Source organism: Leptodactylus fuscus, chromosome 10 (assembly GCF_031893055.1).
Source record: "Leptodactylus fuscus isolate aLepFus1 chromosome 10, aLepFus1.hap2, whole genome shotgun sequence".
Classification (NCBI taxonomy): Eukaryota; Metazoa; Chordata; class Amphibia; order Anura; family Leptodactylidae; genus Leptodactylus; species Leptodactylus fuscus.
The window spans coordinates 30,262,359-30,276,439 of NC_134274.1; the positions used below are offsets into that span (position 1 = coordinate 30,262,359).

Here is a 14,081-nt window from a genome sequence, read left to right on the forward strand (position 1 = left end):
TCCTGGGTGTCAGACCCCGCGGATCTAATATGGCTTGTCCTAGGGATAGACCATTGATGTTAGAAACCGGATAACCCCTTTAAATCATAAAAATGGCTAAATAATTATTTGGTTTCTATACAGAAAGCAGCACTTAGATTACAAGTTTTAGAAAGGAAAAACTGCACTTGTATTCGTAAAATCTATTAAAACGATTTTTTAAATCTCTTCGGAGCCCTCATGTGACTCATTTACCACCTTTATTAAAAACGGCAATGGGAGAAAAAAGCACCAGAAACAATGCTGTCATGTTAGCCTCCCCGGGAGACATGTATAACACTTAGCATTATAGTTTAGTTTATCGACTGTATTATATTTTTAAGGGACGTTGTAGTCAGGTTCATTATTGTAAACACAATTCATTGTAAAATATAATTATGTTTTAATAATTGGTGTTAAAATAGTATTTGTGCTAATACTTTCGTTTTCACGATTGTTTAGGGACGCCACTATGGCTCCACCAGTTTTAAGGAAGGAGTATTTTCTGTTAATTTTTGCATTTGTATTCCCTAAGCATTGATCTAGTGGTTGTAATAAAGAGTTCCCGTGTGCTATCTCAATGTGCCTTCGTACCCATAAACAAAACTACTGTATATACTCAAGTATAAGTCGAATTTTTCAGCACAGTTTTTGTGCTGAAAAAGCCCCCCTTGGCTTATACTCGAGTCAAGTATAAGCCGAGGGGGGGGGGGGTGTCTATGACCAACCGCAATAGTAATGTATAGAAACTTCCACAGCATAGTGAAAAAAAGAAGCTTTAAAAAATATAATAAAAAATAAAATAAATAAAAGTTCTAAATCACTCCTTTCCCTAGAATACATATAAAAGTAGAAAATTACTGTGAAACACAATCACATTAGGTATCCCTGTGTCTGAAAGTGCCCGGTCTACTGAATATAGGGGATCTGCAGTGCTCCTGTTCCGTCGGGAAGGTGTTGATAGGAGCACTGCAGATACCCTATATTCAGCCAGGCTGAATTCCAAGTGGGGGAAAAAAACCTCAACCTCAGTCCTCAAGCTCAGGGAAGGGGCAGACAGACAACCCTCCACTTTCCCAGCAACTACTGCACCCAAAAACTCCGACCATTTTCATTTTTGAAATTTTCCAGTAGCTGCTGCATTTCCCCCCCTGGCTTATACTCAAGTCAATAAGTTTTCCCAGTTTTTTGTGGTAAAATTAGTGGCCTCGGCTTATAATCGGGTCAGCTTATACTCGAGTATATATGGTAAGTTGGCTCAGTTGATACCCTAAAGATCTTGCTAGTGAAGGAAAGCTTATTTCACTATTGAAAGACCATTTGCCTGTTACATACATATTAAACATGCATATTAAAGGATTTGACGGGAAGACTTTACTTTATATGAAAGCATGGTTATTTTACTCAGTGCTAGCAGCTGCTAATAGAACCTCCCTATTATCTATAAAATTAGCACCTCCTTCTTAAGGCCCAGGCAAAGCTCTAGTGAATCCCATCCAAACAATGCGGGAAAATACACGCAGTGGACATGCTGCAATTTCCCAAACTGTTGCGGTTTCGAAAACCTCAGAGTTTTTAGCATATTTTCAATATACACCGGAAGTGTCTACTGAATGTGTGCTCTACAGTTCAACATTCAATATGGTCCAGCATCTAGTCTTTAGTGTAGTCTATGGGAGTCATAAAGGTGCCTGGATGCGTGATTGTTAATGGCATATGTTTTGTATATGCTATACATGTTTCAGTTAGGAATAGGGTCCCATACAAGAACAGCATATATTCCCCTTGCTGCTAGAGCACACCAAATCTTTGCTTGCCCCCTATAACTACTGCCCCCGTGCACTGCAAAGTTTGCACATACTGTATGGTCTCCTTATGTGGTGTCCATAAATTGGCCAAGATGTATCAAATTAATTTAAATGCATTTATTCTTAATTTTGTACAACTGAACAAAACATTTTCTATTAAATGTTTTATATCTAAATGTCCGAGAGAAAACACCAAACCAAAATATTAGCAATTGTAATGTTAATAAAACAAACTCCAATCTTCTGACTCACTGTGCTGCGATTTATGGAACTGTTACTACAGGATAGGCAATTAAACTATTGGCATGGTTTTCCAATTATTTTGTTGCACTCAACAATCTGGGGATTTGTCAGCAACAACAAGCAGTGATGAAAAGATGGCAACAAATTACTACACAGCAAACAAAATAGAATAGTAAAGCATTTGAAAAAATAATGGTCGTACCTTCACAATGTGACAAGGACATTTTGATATTGTCATTTGGTGTCAGGCCAGTATTGAACTGAACAATGAAGCGCTGGTTTCTAGCTTCTATTACTAATAAATATTATGTTAGTTACCAGTAAATCTCCAGTACGGCATCAATGTAAAGTAATATGCTGAGTTATGCACAACATCCAACAGGATTAAATTTGTGCTGCATATTAAATCTTGGCCAAACGTGTCAATTATAGACTCAGTTGAGCAATTACGGAGTGAGGTTTGCTTTGGACAGGTCGTCTTGTTATGCTGCTGCTCTGCTTATCATCTATCACTATTTATGGGCACTGATCCTGCAGTGTCCAATGTGACATTAGACTAACAGGCAATGATCAAAGAGTTTCCTAACAGCAGGAAAGTGGGATGCATGAACGCAATAATAAGTTACAAACCCATTACAATTTAATTACAGTCTCAGATAGTTAAATACTGGATACAGAATACTCATTGGTTGATCAATTGAGTAGCCAAGGGAACCAGTAGTCCCAGGAAGGATCTCAGATAAAAGGATAGAGCTGTGCAAATTTTAGTTAGACACACAAATTGGTTTCATCCAAACAGATGATACAAAACAGACATGCACAATCAGGGGTGCCACATCTGATATGTACAATACAAAAGGGGATACCAGTATAGAGACAGAATCATGGAATGAAATATTTCCCCCATCTAGGAAGTTCAGTTTAAAAATTATGGCACCATGTTAAAAGGATACAAGTGTGCACCCTCAGAAAAACCCAAAAAACTAAAAAGTCATGTATCATATTAGTCAGTAGGATGAAGCACTCCATTTTTTAGAATGTATTATGAATAAGCACTCATATGTTTTAAAGGAAGACTACCACCTCCCCCACATATACTAAACAGTCACTAACACATTACAGAACACATTACTGTGATAAATGTTTGTCACATAGGTCACCAACTTATAATCCTTATATAAATGAGGCAAATGGTGCCCTGGGGTTGGGCCTTTAGCTTCCTGGAGCACTGCCCTTGACACTCAGGCCACTACCATCTCCTGCCAGTGCTACCTAGTGCAGTGAGAGTTGATCCTTTCACTGCTATGACATCACCCATCCTACTTGATCAACAAGAGCAGTGCTCTAAGGGATGAAGGCCCGCCCTCAGTGCACCAACTGCCTTATTTGCATGACTTCATAGTAGTTTTTCTCCAATCTACGAAAATGGCACACATTACAGTGATATAACCATAAACCTGTTATGAGCATAACATAGTAATGACAGTTGAATATGCTTGGGGGAGGTGGTACACTCCTTTTTAACCTGTTCCTGACATCCGTAATAGTATCTGTATTTTTCAGTCTGAAGCAGAGTGGCCGCTATATCCATCAGGTCTCAGCTGTATCATACAGCAGAGACCAGATGCTAATGTCCATGATGAAAGGCAGATCATGATCTTTCTACTGCATTTATAATCATGTGTTCCCAGCCCTTATACAGTCTTGTTCACATTCCCATCGCATGTTATAGAGATAAATTGTAGAATGAACCTTGAGCCATTTCTATTTGAATTTTCAGCCCTGGATTGATGGGTCTAGCACAGCATAAACCGTGGGTGTTGGTCTGGTGGCCTTGTTGGATTTTTCGTGTTTTTTTTTTTTTTTTTTTTTTTTTTTTTTTTTTAAATTTATCTAGTGAGTGAACCTCTACTATAACCACCCAGTCGCAACAATAGCCCATAGGCTTCCATATTAAAAACAAATCTTATATTGTACAATATTTTATTTATTTTTCTGCATGCCTCTGTATGGCATAGAACAGCAGACTGCGCTATTCTGTCCAGTCGGAAAAAAAAAAAATACTAACATGCCAACCTGATGGAGGTTATATTATTGAAATAAAATAACACTCACTTGTTCAGTCCCTGCTGCGGCAGTACCAGAACTCTGGTGATCCTTGTTTGTTCTGCGGCGATGACGTAATGTATATCATTCACATAAAGGTAACTGATGTGCCATACCGGTATACATCACTATTAAAGCCAGTGACCTCTGCAGCTGTAACATAAATCTAACAACATTGTTCCAAGACCAGCAGGGACCACTGGAGATGCAAAGTATGAAAATTCCAGACAACCCCCTTTAATCTGCTAGAGCATAATATGCTTTTTAAACCATACAGCCCCATTAAATCATAACTTTGCATTCACAGATGGAAAAGGGAACATTTCCTAATACATACTAGCCTATTAGTTGCTCTTTCCACCTCACGTTTAATCTTTTCAGCCAAGATATTGTTCTTTACTCATCATTTAAGCTAGGAAATTGTGGTAATACAGCATTGAGTATTCTACAGCAGACTCGCAATGAATTTAATTATTAACTTTATTTTATCTGTGTCGATTTAGGCAACAGATCCTGATGCTGGAGTCAATGGTCAAGTTCGTTATAGCCTGGCAAACCTCAATAATATTTTCCGGATCACATCCAATGGCAGTATTTATACGTCTGTAAAGCTGGACAGGGAAATAAGAGACTATTATGAACTCATTGTTGAGGCAACAGATGGAGCCCCCGCCGACCCTCGCCGCTCTACAATAACACTGGCTATTAAGGTTATTGATATCGACGACAACAGCCCTGTATTTACAAATGCCTCATATGCCGTCTTTGTACCAGAGAACATGATGCCAGGAACAGTCTTTCTACAAGTTCAGGTGAGCTATGGAGGACACGGTAACTGTATATAGTTGTCCTATTAATTCAATATTACTTTAGTATTTTGCTACATAACCTAAGACGTTCAGAATTCTCAGCAGATTCTTAACTCTTGTGTTATTACTTAAAGCACAGATAATATTGCAGTGTTAATTCAACTAACATTATTTTAGATAACAATAATCCTTGATGCAGTTATCAGAGTGTCCCCAAACAGTCACATATATAGATAGTTTGTGGTCAGTGCCACATTCATATACTACAGGCTGCTAAAAATGCAGTGATACAACCCCAGTGCATGTGTACTTCCTTCACATAGCTGGCTGTCCTGCTGAACTTGACAGATTGCAGAGCTTTGTCAGTATTCTCTGCTCCCCTCTCTTTTGTTGTATGTTAGAGCTAGCAGAAGGGAGAGGAAGGAGGTTCTATATGCAAATCACAGTGTAGCACTGATGTAAAGCATCCAAGTTATCCGGGGGAGCAGATCACACAGACTGTAGGTAGGGAGGATAGCACACAGAAGGCAATTTGCAGGACGAGGTAGGTGAATCTCATAGATTGTGTACCAGTAAATGGAGAGAGTAAGGCACCCACAACAAACTATGCAAGATGAGGGAAATCACACACTCCTCAACATCAGTGTCTGTTAGATCCAAGATCCAAACAATTCCCCATAGACTTTAGAAGGAATAAATCTATGAAAGAAGCTATTATGATCAAAGAGAGCTAATAAAGGCTGCAGAATACTGGACACACTGACCTAACAACTAACATTATTACAGGAATGAACATGAAGACATACAAAAGTCTGAAACTAACAAATGGTAACAAACTACCTATCCAGTAGTCTGAAACTAATCGAAGGAAAAGAGATTATAGTCTGAAATTGCAACAAGTCGAGGTCACCATATATGTGAAATCACTTTTTTTCCATGTCCATAGCTTTTAATAGTCTTTGGATTGTTTCAGTAGATGACCTACAAGCTAGGAAACTTTCAAATATAAAAATGAAGAACTAAAGTAAGCACACTCATCCGTGTATATCTAAAAACACTACAAAAACTGTAACCGCTAGATTCTGGTTTTATAAATCATTTATTCTACATGAGAAGGAAACAGGAGCAGACAATATAATATTGATTGAGGAAACACTGGGAATTACATGAACTATAGTCTGGGGTTATAGCTAAAAGTCAATACAGCTAAAGTAACCAAAAAACAAAACAAAAAAAACTTGAACAGGAAAATAAATAAAAATAGGGATTGGAGGTTGTAAAATGATTTCTGCAAAAACACAGTCATCTAATTTCCCAAGATCAGAAACTTACACAGTCGGAATAACCTCAAAGAAAACGTCTGTCCTTCCTTACCTAAAAAACAAAAAAAGTCTCTCAGCTCTAATAATAAAAAATAAAAATGAGTAAGAGGCGCATGCCTCGAAACGCGTAAGCCAGTTTTTAATTAAATATAAACATGTAATTTTTTTTTTTTTACAATGCTAAATGATGTATTATGGCACATAAAACCCTGCAGAATACATAATAGTTGTTGCTGCAACCAAAATGCCAGTATGATAAAATTAACGTTATTTATCCTGCATTTTGAAACTAAAACACTTCAGAATTTCAGGTTTTTGCTCATCCCTCCTCCCAATAGAAAAATAAAAAGATAAAGGGTTTTCTGAGACTAAAATATTGATGACATAACTTTAGAACAGTTCTTTGATATTAGATTGGCGAGGGTCACACACTCAGTTTCCAAATGGATCAGCTGATCGAAGCAGCGGCTTCACAGGCCATGCGATTTCATGGTCACAGTGGGGCACCTGATGTTAAACCCCTACCCCTACAATATTGATGAACATTCTTAGGAGTAGGTCATCAGTATTTTAGTCCCAGAAAGCTCCTTTAATCAATAAATATCATCTACTATAAAATGATACCACTGAAAACTACATCTCATCCTGCAAAAAAAAAAAAAAAAAAAAAACTATTACAAAGTTATTTCTAGCACACATTCTAGTAAACAAGGTAAAAACATCCCAGTGAACAAAGGCACACTGATGTCTACTTTCTCACCACAAAAAAAATTGAATAAACTTAATTTCTAAACTTGGTCAAATCGGTTTGTACCGAGCCAGGTTCAACCTGAACATTGCAATTTTTTTGTTCTTTTAAAAAACTGAATTTGTGTTGGGTGAACTAAAATGACCATCATTTGGACCCTAAAGTATAATAGGTGGAGGCCCATGGGAGGTGAAAAAAAAAACACACACACCTTCCGTTATCTCTTTTGGGCCTCATCGCAGCATCTGGTGCTCCTCTTTGATGTCCTCAGCCCGGACTCAACAGTGACCCCTTGGCCGATTATGTCACTGACGAACACTTGATGTCGCGAGGAGGCACAAAAGAGGTAACAGAAGGAGAGTATGAATGAATTTTATTTATTTATTTATTTTTTACACCTACCCTGGGCCTCTACCTGGAGTCTTAAGTGACCCCAGAATATAATTATGTTACTTTCACATTGACATAACATTGAGTGTCCCACACTATGTTTTAAGTCAGTTTAAGGTGTGGTTCGTAATAAATTTACTTGTCCCAAGCCACTGAACACAAAAAGAATCTTGAGAGGTTTTCCCATTTCTAATAATTTCCTTTTTGATTGGAAACATGGATCTTGAGCTTTATGAAGAATAGACATGCAAAATGAATCAGAAAGCTGTATAAGCTTATATTACACTGTAAATAATTATTATTGGACATTCATGCTCTTCATGAATTAGAGTTTACCTTTTCTTTATAATATTGTAAATATTTATAGGCATATTGAGCGATTTTGCTTTGCATACACAGTAAAGTTAATGATGGCCGGGTGCATTGCCTTAGCTTGTGTGTACTACAGTAATGTAAATAAGGAAGGCTTAGGTGGTAATCACTACACAATGTCAGAGAGCTTTCCCAATGACAAGATGAAGACGTCTGCTGTTCGGACTAACTTCTTTTACTTCTTATTTCTTTACCTTAAAATTTGCAGCACAAGATATTTAAGCTTCCACGTCTAGTTACTTACTGTAAGCATTTGTATGAAGGAATTCCCTGGGACAAGAGTTAGACTCTGGAGAAATAGTCATGTGCCTCAAAACATGTTTCTTCTTAAAGGGGTTATCCAACATTAGAACTAAGTCTACTTTTTCCAGAAACAGCACCACTCCTGTCTATGGACTGGATCCCTATTTCCCATTATATGGGTCAGAGCTGCAATACTAGATACATCCCATGATTAGAGTGACATCGTTTCTGGATTAGATTTTTTCCTAATCCAAGACAGTCCCCTTATATAAGGCAGAGAAAGAGTACAGTCACGCAAAGTTATAACATTTACCATCTTTTACAAGAGGATTTGTGGGAGAAATCTAAGACTGACTCAGTGTTTTTTCATAGATCCATACGAGCAGTTTAGTAGTCACTGACATTTCTTATGCATTTTTCATCTTATGTTAGGTTCACACTAGCATTTGGTTTTCCGTTGTTCGGGTCCGCATGGAGACCCAAAAGACAGAGACCGTGTCCGCTTAAAAAGCAGTTACCTGCGGAAACCCGTGAACTATTTTTAAGGTTTTTGCTGGTTTTAGGGTCCATTCACACGGAGTAAACGCGTGCTCATTTTGGCAAAATACATGTGTAAAGAATACAGGTGTAAAAATAAGACTCCCATTGAGTTGCATTTTTTGGCGCGTTTTTTACACAAGTAAAAAATGGCAATGGGAGTCTTATTTTTACACGTGTATTCTGCCAAAATGAGCACGTTTGCTCTGTGTGAATGTACCCTTATACTGAAAGTCATTGCAGGACTTTTAACTTTGCTAATTGTAGGAGGAATCTGCGGCAGAGTCCAACACAATTGTGAATCCAGCCTGATGTTAACTTACCGTATATTGTTTTACACAGTAATGTACATTTCTTGCAGGAGGCAATGTTAAGTTCATTGCAACCCTCCGTCCTTTGCTATGAGCAGTCAGTACAGGATGATGTAAACAAAAAATCTTTTCTTGAAAGAAAACTATAGTGATTTGTCTTGGTAGATTTTAGGTACTTTTTATTTATTCACAATTCATGGGAAAAGGAGCATGTATTTCAGGTGCTAAAAAGGTACTCTACCTTGTCCAGATATTTGTATACAAGGATCGGACAGTGACCATTTTACCAATTAGGAAATATTTAATTACAGCTTTAATTTCCTGCATTTATACACCAAACCCTACATGTGTGAACGCAGACATTGGAGAAAATTTTTAATTGCTCTACAGCATTGTTTGTCATTCAACTTTCCAGTGCAACGGAAACTAAACATTGCTTACTGAAAGAAGCCAACAGCACTGTGCAAAATATTGTATATTAATATAAAATAAAGGCAGTATGAGAAATGACACAGACTAAAAAAACTGCTCTTGTTAAAAACAACCTGTCTTTTTTTTCACATTATTTAAATAACGAGTGCCAACAGATATTATGCATCAGTTTTGAACAAAGTAGAGATAAAAATAACTTGGTTATACTCAAATAATAAAAAAGGATATCTTTTTATACCACCATGCTGTATACTATAGTGCTGCACACACGTCTCTGTTAGAAATATCTTTCATAGCATTAGGTACACAATCAAATTAAGATACTGCATGTTGTATGTAAATGACCAGAGATGAGTCCAACATCATTAGGTGTGGGCACAATGAAGTGAGTTGTACCACTCTTGGCTTCATCTGGGCACCGTCCATGTGCCAGATACTGCTGGACTCTTCTTTGGACTCATCCTGGATAATTTACATAAAGTGAGCACTAAATTAGAACTGCTTTGTATTACTAATGTTGCAACAGATACTTTAAACAGTAGCATATTTATAATGTTAAATCCCATCAGTAAAACAATATACTGGTGATCAAGTATGTAAAATACCAGTCGCAACTTCTTTTAAGGCAGTGAAAATAAAAAATAAAATGGTGCCTACTTTTTGCTAGTAAAGGGCGTAATCCAGCGACTTTATATACACTTACTTCCTGGCTGGGTTATTTACCCTGAACCATTTGTTGCCAGTCTGGTTCCAAGTCCATGTCAGTGACACCAAATTCACTCGGCTTCCTCCCTCTTCTGCTTGTTTAGAGTTTATTAGCTGTACTCAGACTACATAGTAAAGCCAGCCCCGTTAGAACAGGTAAACACACTGAAAATGTAGAGGAGGAAGGAAGTAGAATACCTCGGGTGTTAGTTTTGATCAGGTGACTCACTTGGGAGCAACCTGAAAACCCAAGATTTGGGCTAAAATATGACCCTATAAAGCATAACGCTTTTAAGAGCAACACATTGATAGTCTGTTACTTTCTTGTAACCTTTCTGATTTTCATGTGTATACTTGAGGGATATGTTGATAATTTGATGGGGAAAAAAAAAAACAGCTATTCTTCCACATTCCACACACAATAAAAAACAGAGTACTCTAGGTTCCCACTTACGGACCTGAAAAACAGAAACTCAATCTGCCTATTAGCTACAGAAACCCGCGGACCGCACAGACTGTGTAATGGGGTCTGCCGGATTAACATCCAAAAATTGCGGAGAGAAAGGTCCTGCTTGCAAAACTTTTCTCTCACATTTTTCAAGCGGATTCCCAGCGCTGTGTGAAGCCAGCCTTAGCCCAATTAAATATTAAGGGGTCTGATTCACATATATATCTACAGCATGCGTATCAATGGCAATAATCAGTATCTCCTATTTCTGCCACAGGTTCTCTGTAACATATACATTACATTTTAGCCTCATGTTTGAACATTCCCTGAGGGTAAGTTCACACAGGCTTTTTCGGTCCGGAACCTGAGGCGGAGGCCGCCTCTGGTTCTGCACCAAAATACGGGCAGCTACGACTGGATGCCGATGCAGTGCACAGGCATCCAGTCGTGCACTCTGCTCCGGATTAGGACCAAATGATTGGACCAAGTCGGGAGGGAGTGTCTTCAGATGGATGTCGCGAGGCAAATCCGTCTGAAAGAAAGAGCATGTCGCTTCTTTTTCCAGGAGCCGGAACAAATGGCTACTGGATAAAAGAACTGACCGGCTTACAGCCTCAAAATCCTGTCCAAAAAACCCAGTGTGAACTTACCGTTACACTGCACTATACAAAGGCGATGTCCTGGATTAGAGAAAAGGGAAGCTGCAATACCAGAAACAATCCCTGGAGATGAGTGGCACTGTTTCTGGATAACAGACCTTTTATTCTAATGGTTCTTTAGTACAGGCCATTTCCTAACAGTCTTGCTTTTATCCCAGGGACTTCCGTCATAGAAATGCTTGCAATAGAGACAGCGCAGTCACCAGTACAGTAACTAGACTTGGAGGAGTCTTTGCGGTGACAAAGTTAATGCAACAGTTAAAGATCAATTGTAATCAAGTTGAGAGATTGCAGAAGGCACATTTACTGTGAATGTGACAGAAATTTCAGATAAATATCTGCTGAACTGTTTATATTTTCTCCTGATCAATGCATTAAAATGACCCATAACAAAAAGCAAAACAACTGTAAGCGTTCAATTCTATTTTGGAGACTTCTCTGAAACTCAATACATATATTTTCTCTGGTTCAATTATTCTTGCCCTTCAACCTGCTTTATTCACCAGCTTTGTCTGCTTTGATTTTAATATTGATCTGTTTATTGTGTTTCAGGCAAAGGATGCTGATCTTGGTGCTAATGTAACTTATCGGATAAGAACCCAGGAAGTTTTGCAGCTTTTTCAAATGAACTCGTCAACTGGAGAGCTCTCGCTTTTAAAACCACTTGACTATGAATCATTTACTGGCAAGGAAGCCGTGTATGTATTTCTTGTCGAGGCTTTTGATGCTATGGGAAGCATGCCGCCTGGAATTGCTACTGTAACAGTGAGAGTAAAGGTAATAAAATTAACATGCATCTGTCTGCCTAGTTAGAGAGGAGCTGTCTGTAGATTGTTTTTGTATTATTTTTTACAAAAAGCTTACAATGTGTCAAAAAAAAAAAAAAATATGGCTAAATAATGCCCAGGTCATCCAGCAGTCCCAACTTTCTGGTTTCTCTCGACATATAGGAAATAATCACTAAACCAATTGAAAGTAGGGAACTTCCTCAGCCAGTGATGGGCTAAATGGTATGTGATTGCTTTATAAATTGACATAGGCCAAAATAGAAACCAGTGGAGGACCCAGGCAAAGGGGAATTGGTCATATGAGTATTTTTAAACCAGTTTAAGCTTATTGTAAGGGGGGGAAAAAAAAAAAAAAACACCAGAAAACCCCCTTAGGCGGAACACTTGCTTTGCGAAATCACTGTTTTTGCTGCTTTTGAAACGCCACGGCAAAACTCTGTGTTTTACAGTACCTGCAAAGTGAATGGGATTCTAGCTAATCCCACCCACACACTGCAGAGAAAAATCGGCAGTGGAAAATCTGTTTAGTTTGCTGTGTTTTGCTCTAACGGTCCTTAAGCCTTAGGCCACCAGTAACAAAAGTAGCTGAATAAATGCAGCAAAAATTCAGCTTTTTTTTTTTTTTTTTTTTTAATTTTGCCTCTCTCACCCCATAAATGTCTATGAGGGAAAATTCTGCATTTCCGCAGCGAAAACTAACACACTGCATTTTTCAAAAACACACGTTTTTTTCCCACAATATGTGAATCAAATTGAATTAAAAATGTTGCTAAGGTGAGGTGAATGAATGACAAGGCCGGCACATGGGCGAGCAGGGATGTCATCTGTGTGCCGCCTGTGCACTGGCCATGCTTCTACGGCTCCATTTATTCAATTACGGTAATAAGAGTTGAGGAAGCACGGCAGCAAAATAAGACAGGAATAGGACCTGTTCCATATTTTGCAGACCAGACTGACGGCTTGACACGGGGCCATGTACAGTCATGTGTATGGGCCCACAGAAAGGAATGGGACAAAAAAATGGATAACACACTGACCTAGCACACAGTCATTGTGCAAGGGGCTTTAGACTGTAAACAAAGCTTTTTTCCTCAATGTTTCAGTAACAGTTTAAAATGCCATGTCTCTGCAACCGGCCACGTGGGCTAAGGCCACATGTAGCGAACTGCAGCTAAAAAGGTTGCAGAAAAAAATTCAACTGACAACGAATTCCATTGGTGTTTTTATGTGCAGTTTTTCTCTTATTAAATCTAAATGCATGTGTTTCCACAGCTAAAATTCACATGCTGCATTTTTGAAAACTTAGCTTTTCCACAACTGGTTTTTCTGCAATGTGTGAAATAGGATTAGTGGTAGATTCCACCCGGATTCTGTTTCTGATTATTTTCAACGGGAGGCAGAGATCACAGCAGGATGCTGAAAAAATAAGCGTTCTTCTTGATCTTACCACAGATTCCACAACTTGACACTCTCAACTGTTTAGGCTTAGTCACCTTGGCATGATCTGAGACAATGCTGGTGCCCTGCATCACAACCAGTCACGGGTCATTGGCAGCCAGAAACAGACAACAGAAAATGAAGAGGAATTGCTCTTAATTTTCTGCCGTGTTCATGTTGCTTTATGTTAATTTATATTAAAAGGACCTTAAATTACTGAATACAACTATCAGTATCTAGAGGTGTTCCAACATTATATGTAAGCTGTGAAATGGTTGCAGTTTAATTATTCGGTGATTTTATTTTCTCATTATGCTATTACATTTATTTTCATTATTTCATTTATTTATTTTGCAAGACATATTTGGCTTCCAAATGAAATCCAATACAGTGTTACATAGTGGAATGTGGGCAGACATTGGAAAAAATAAGTTTGCTACAGTGGTTTCCATTATACACTACTATAATTGGAGCAGGCAATGAAATGAATCCCACATTGTAATCCCCTATTTCTTCCATGTGTAGCAATAACAACAAATATATGTACTATATCACTGTGACAGCAGCTCTAGCACTAGTACTTACTGGTAATCTGCAGATAAGTATTTATGATATTGACTGAAATCATTAAAAAGATAAAGCAGCTATTTTTTTTTCCAAGACGTACATTACACCCCAAGCCATATTGTATCACGCGTTGTAAAC

At 38.1% G+C, this 14,081-nt stretch overlaps 1 protein-coding gene across 3 annotated transcripts in view; it reads left to right on the top strand.

Moving 5' to 3' along the window:
- Window positions 1–14,081, top strand: part of PCDH15 (protocadherin related 15) — a 1,015,846-nt gene that overhangs the window by 723,881 nt on the left and 277,884 nt on the right. For all 3 annotated transcript variants that reach the window (XM_075257479.1, XM_075257481.1, XM_075257480.1), the window contains 2 exons: window positions 4,679–4,987; window positions 11,704–11,928. In XM_075257479.1, the coding sequence (XP_075113580.1) occupies window positions 4,679–4,987; window positions 11,704–11,928 (534 nt within the window). The remainder of the gene's footprint in view (window positions 1–4,678; window positions 4,988–11,703; window positions 11,929–14,081) is intronic.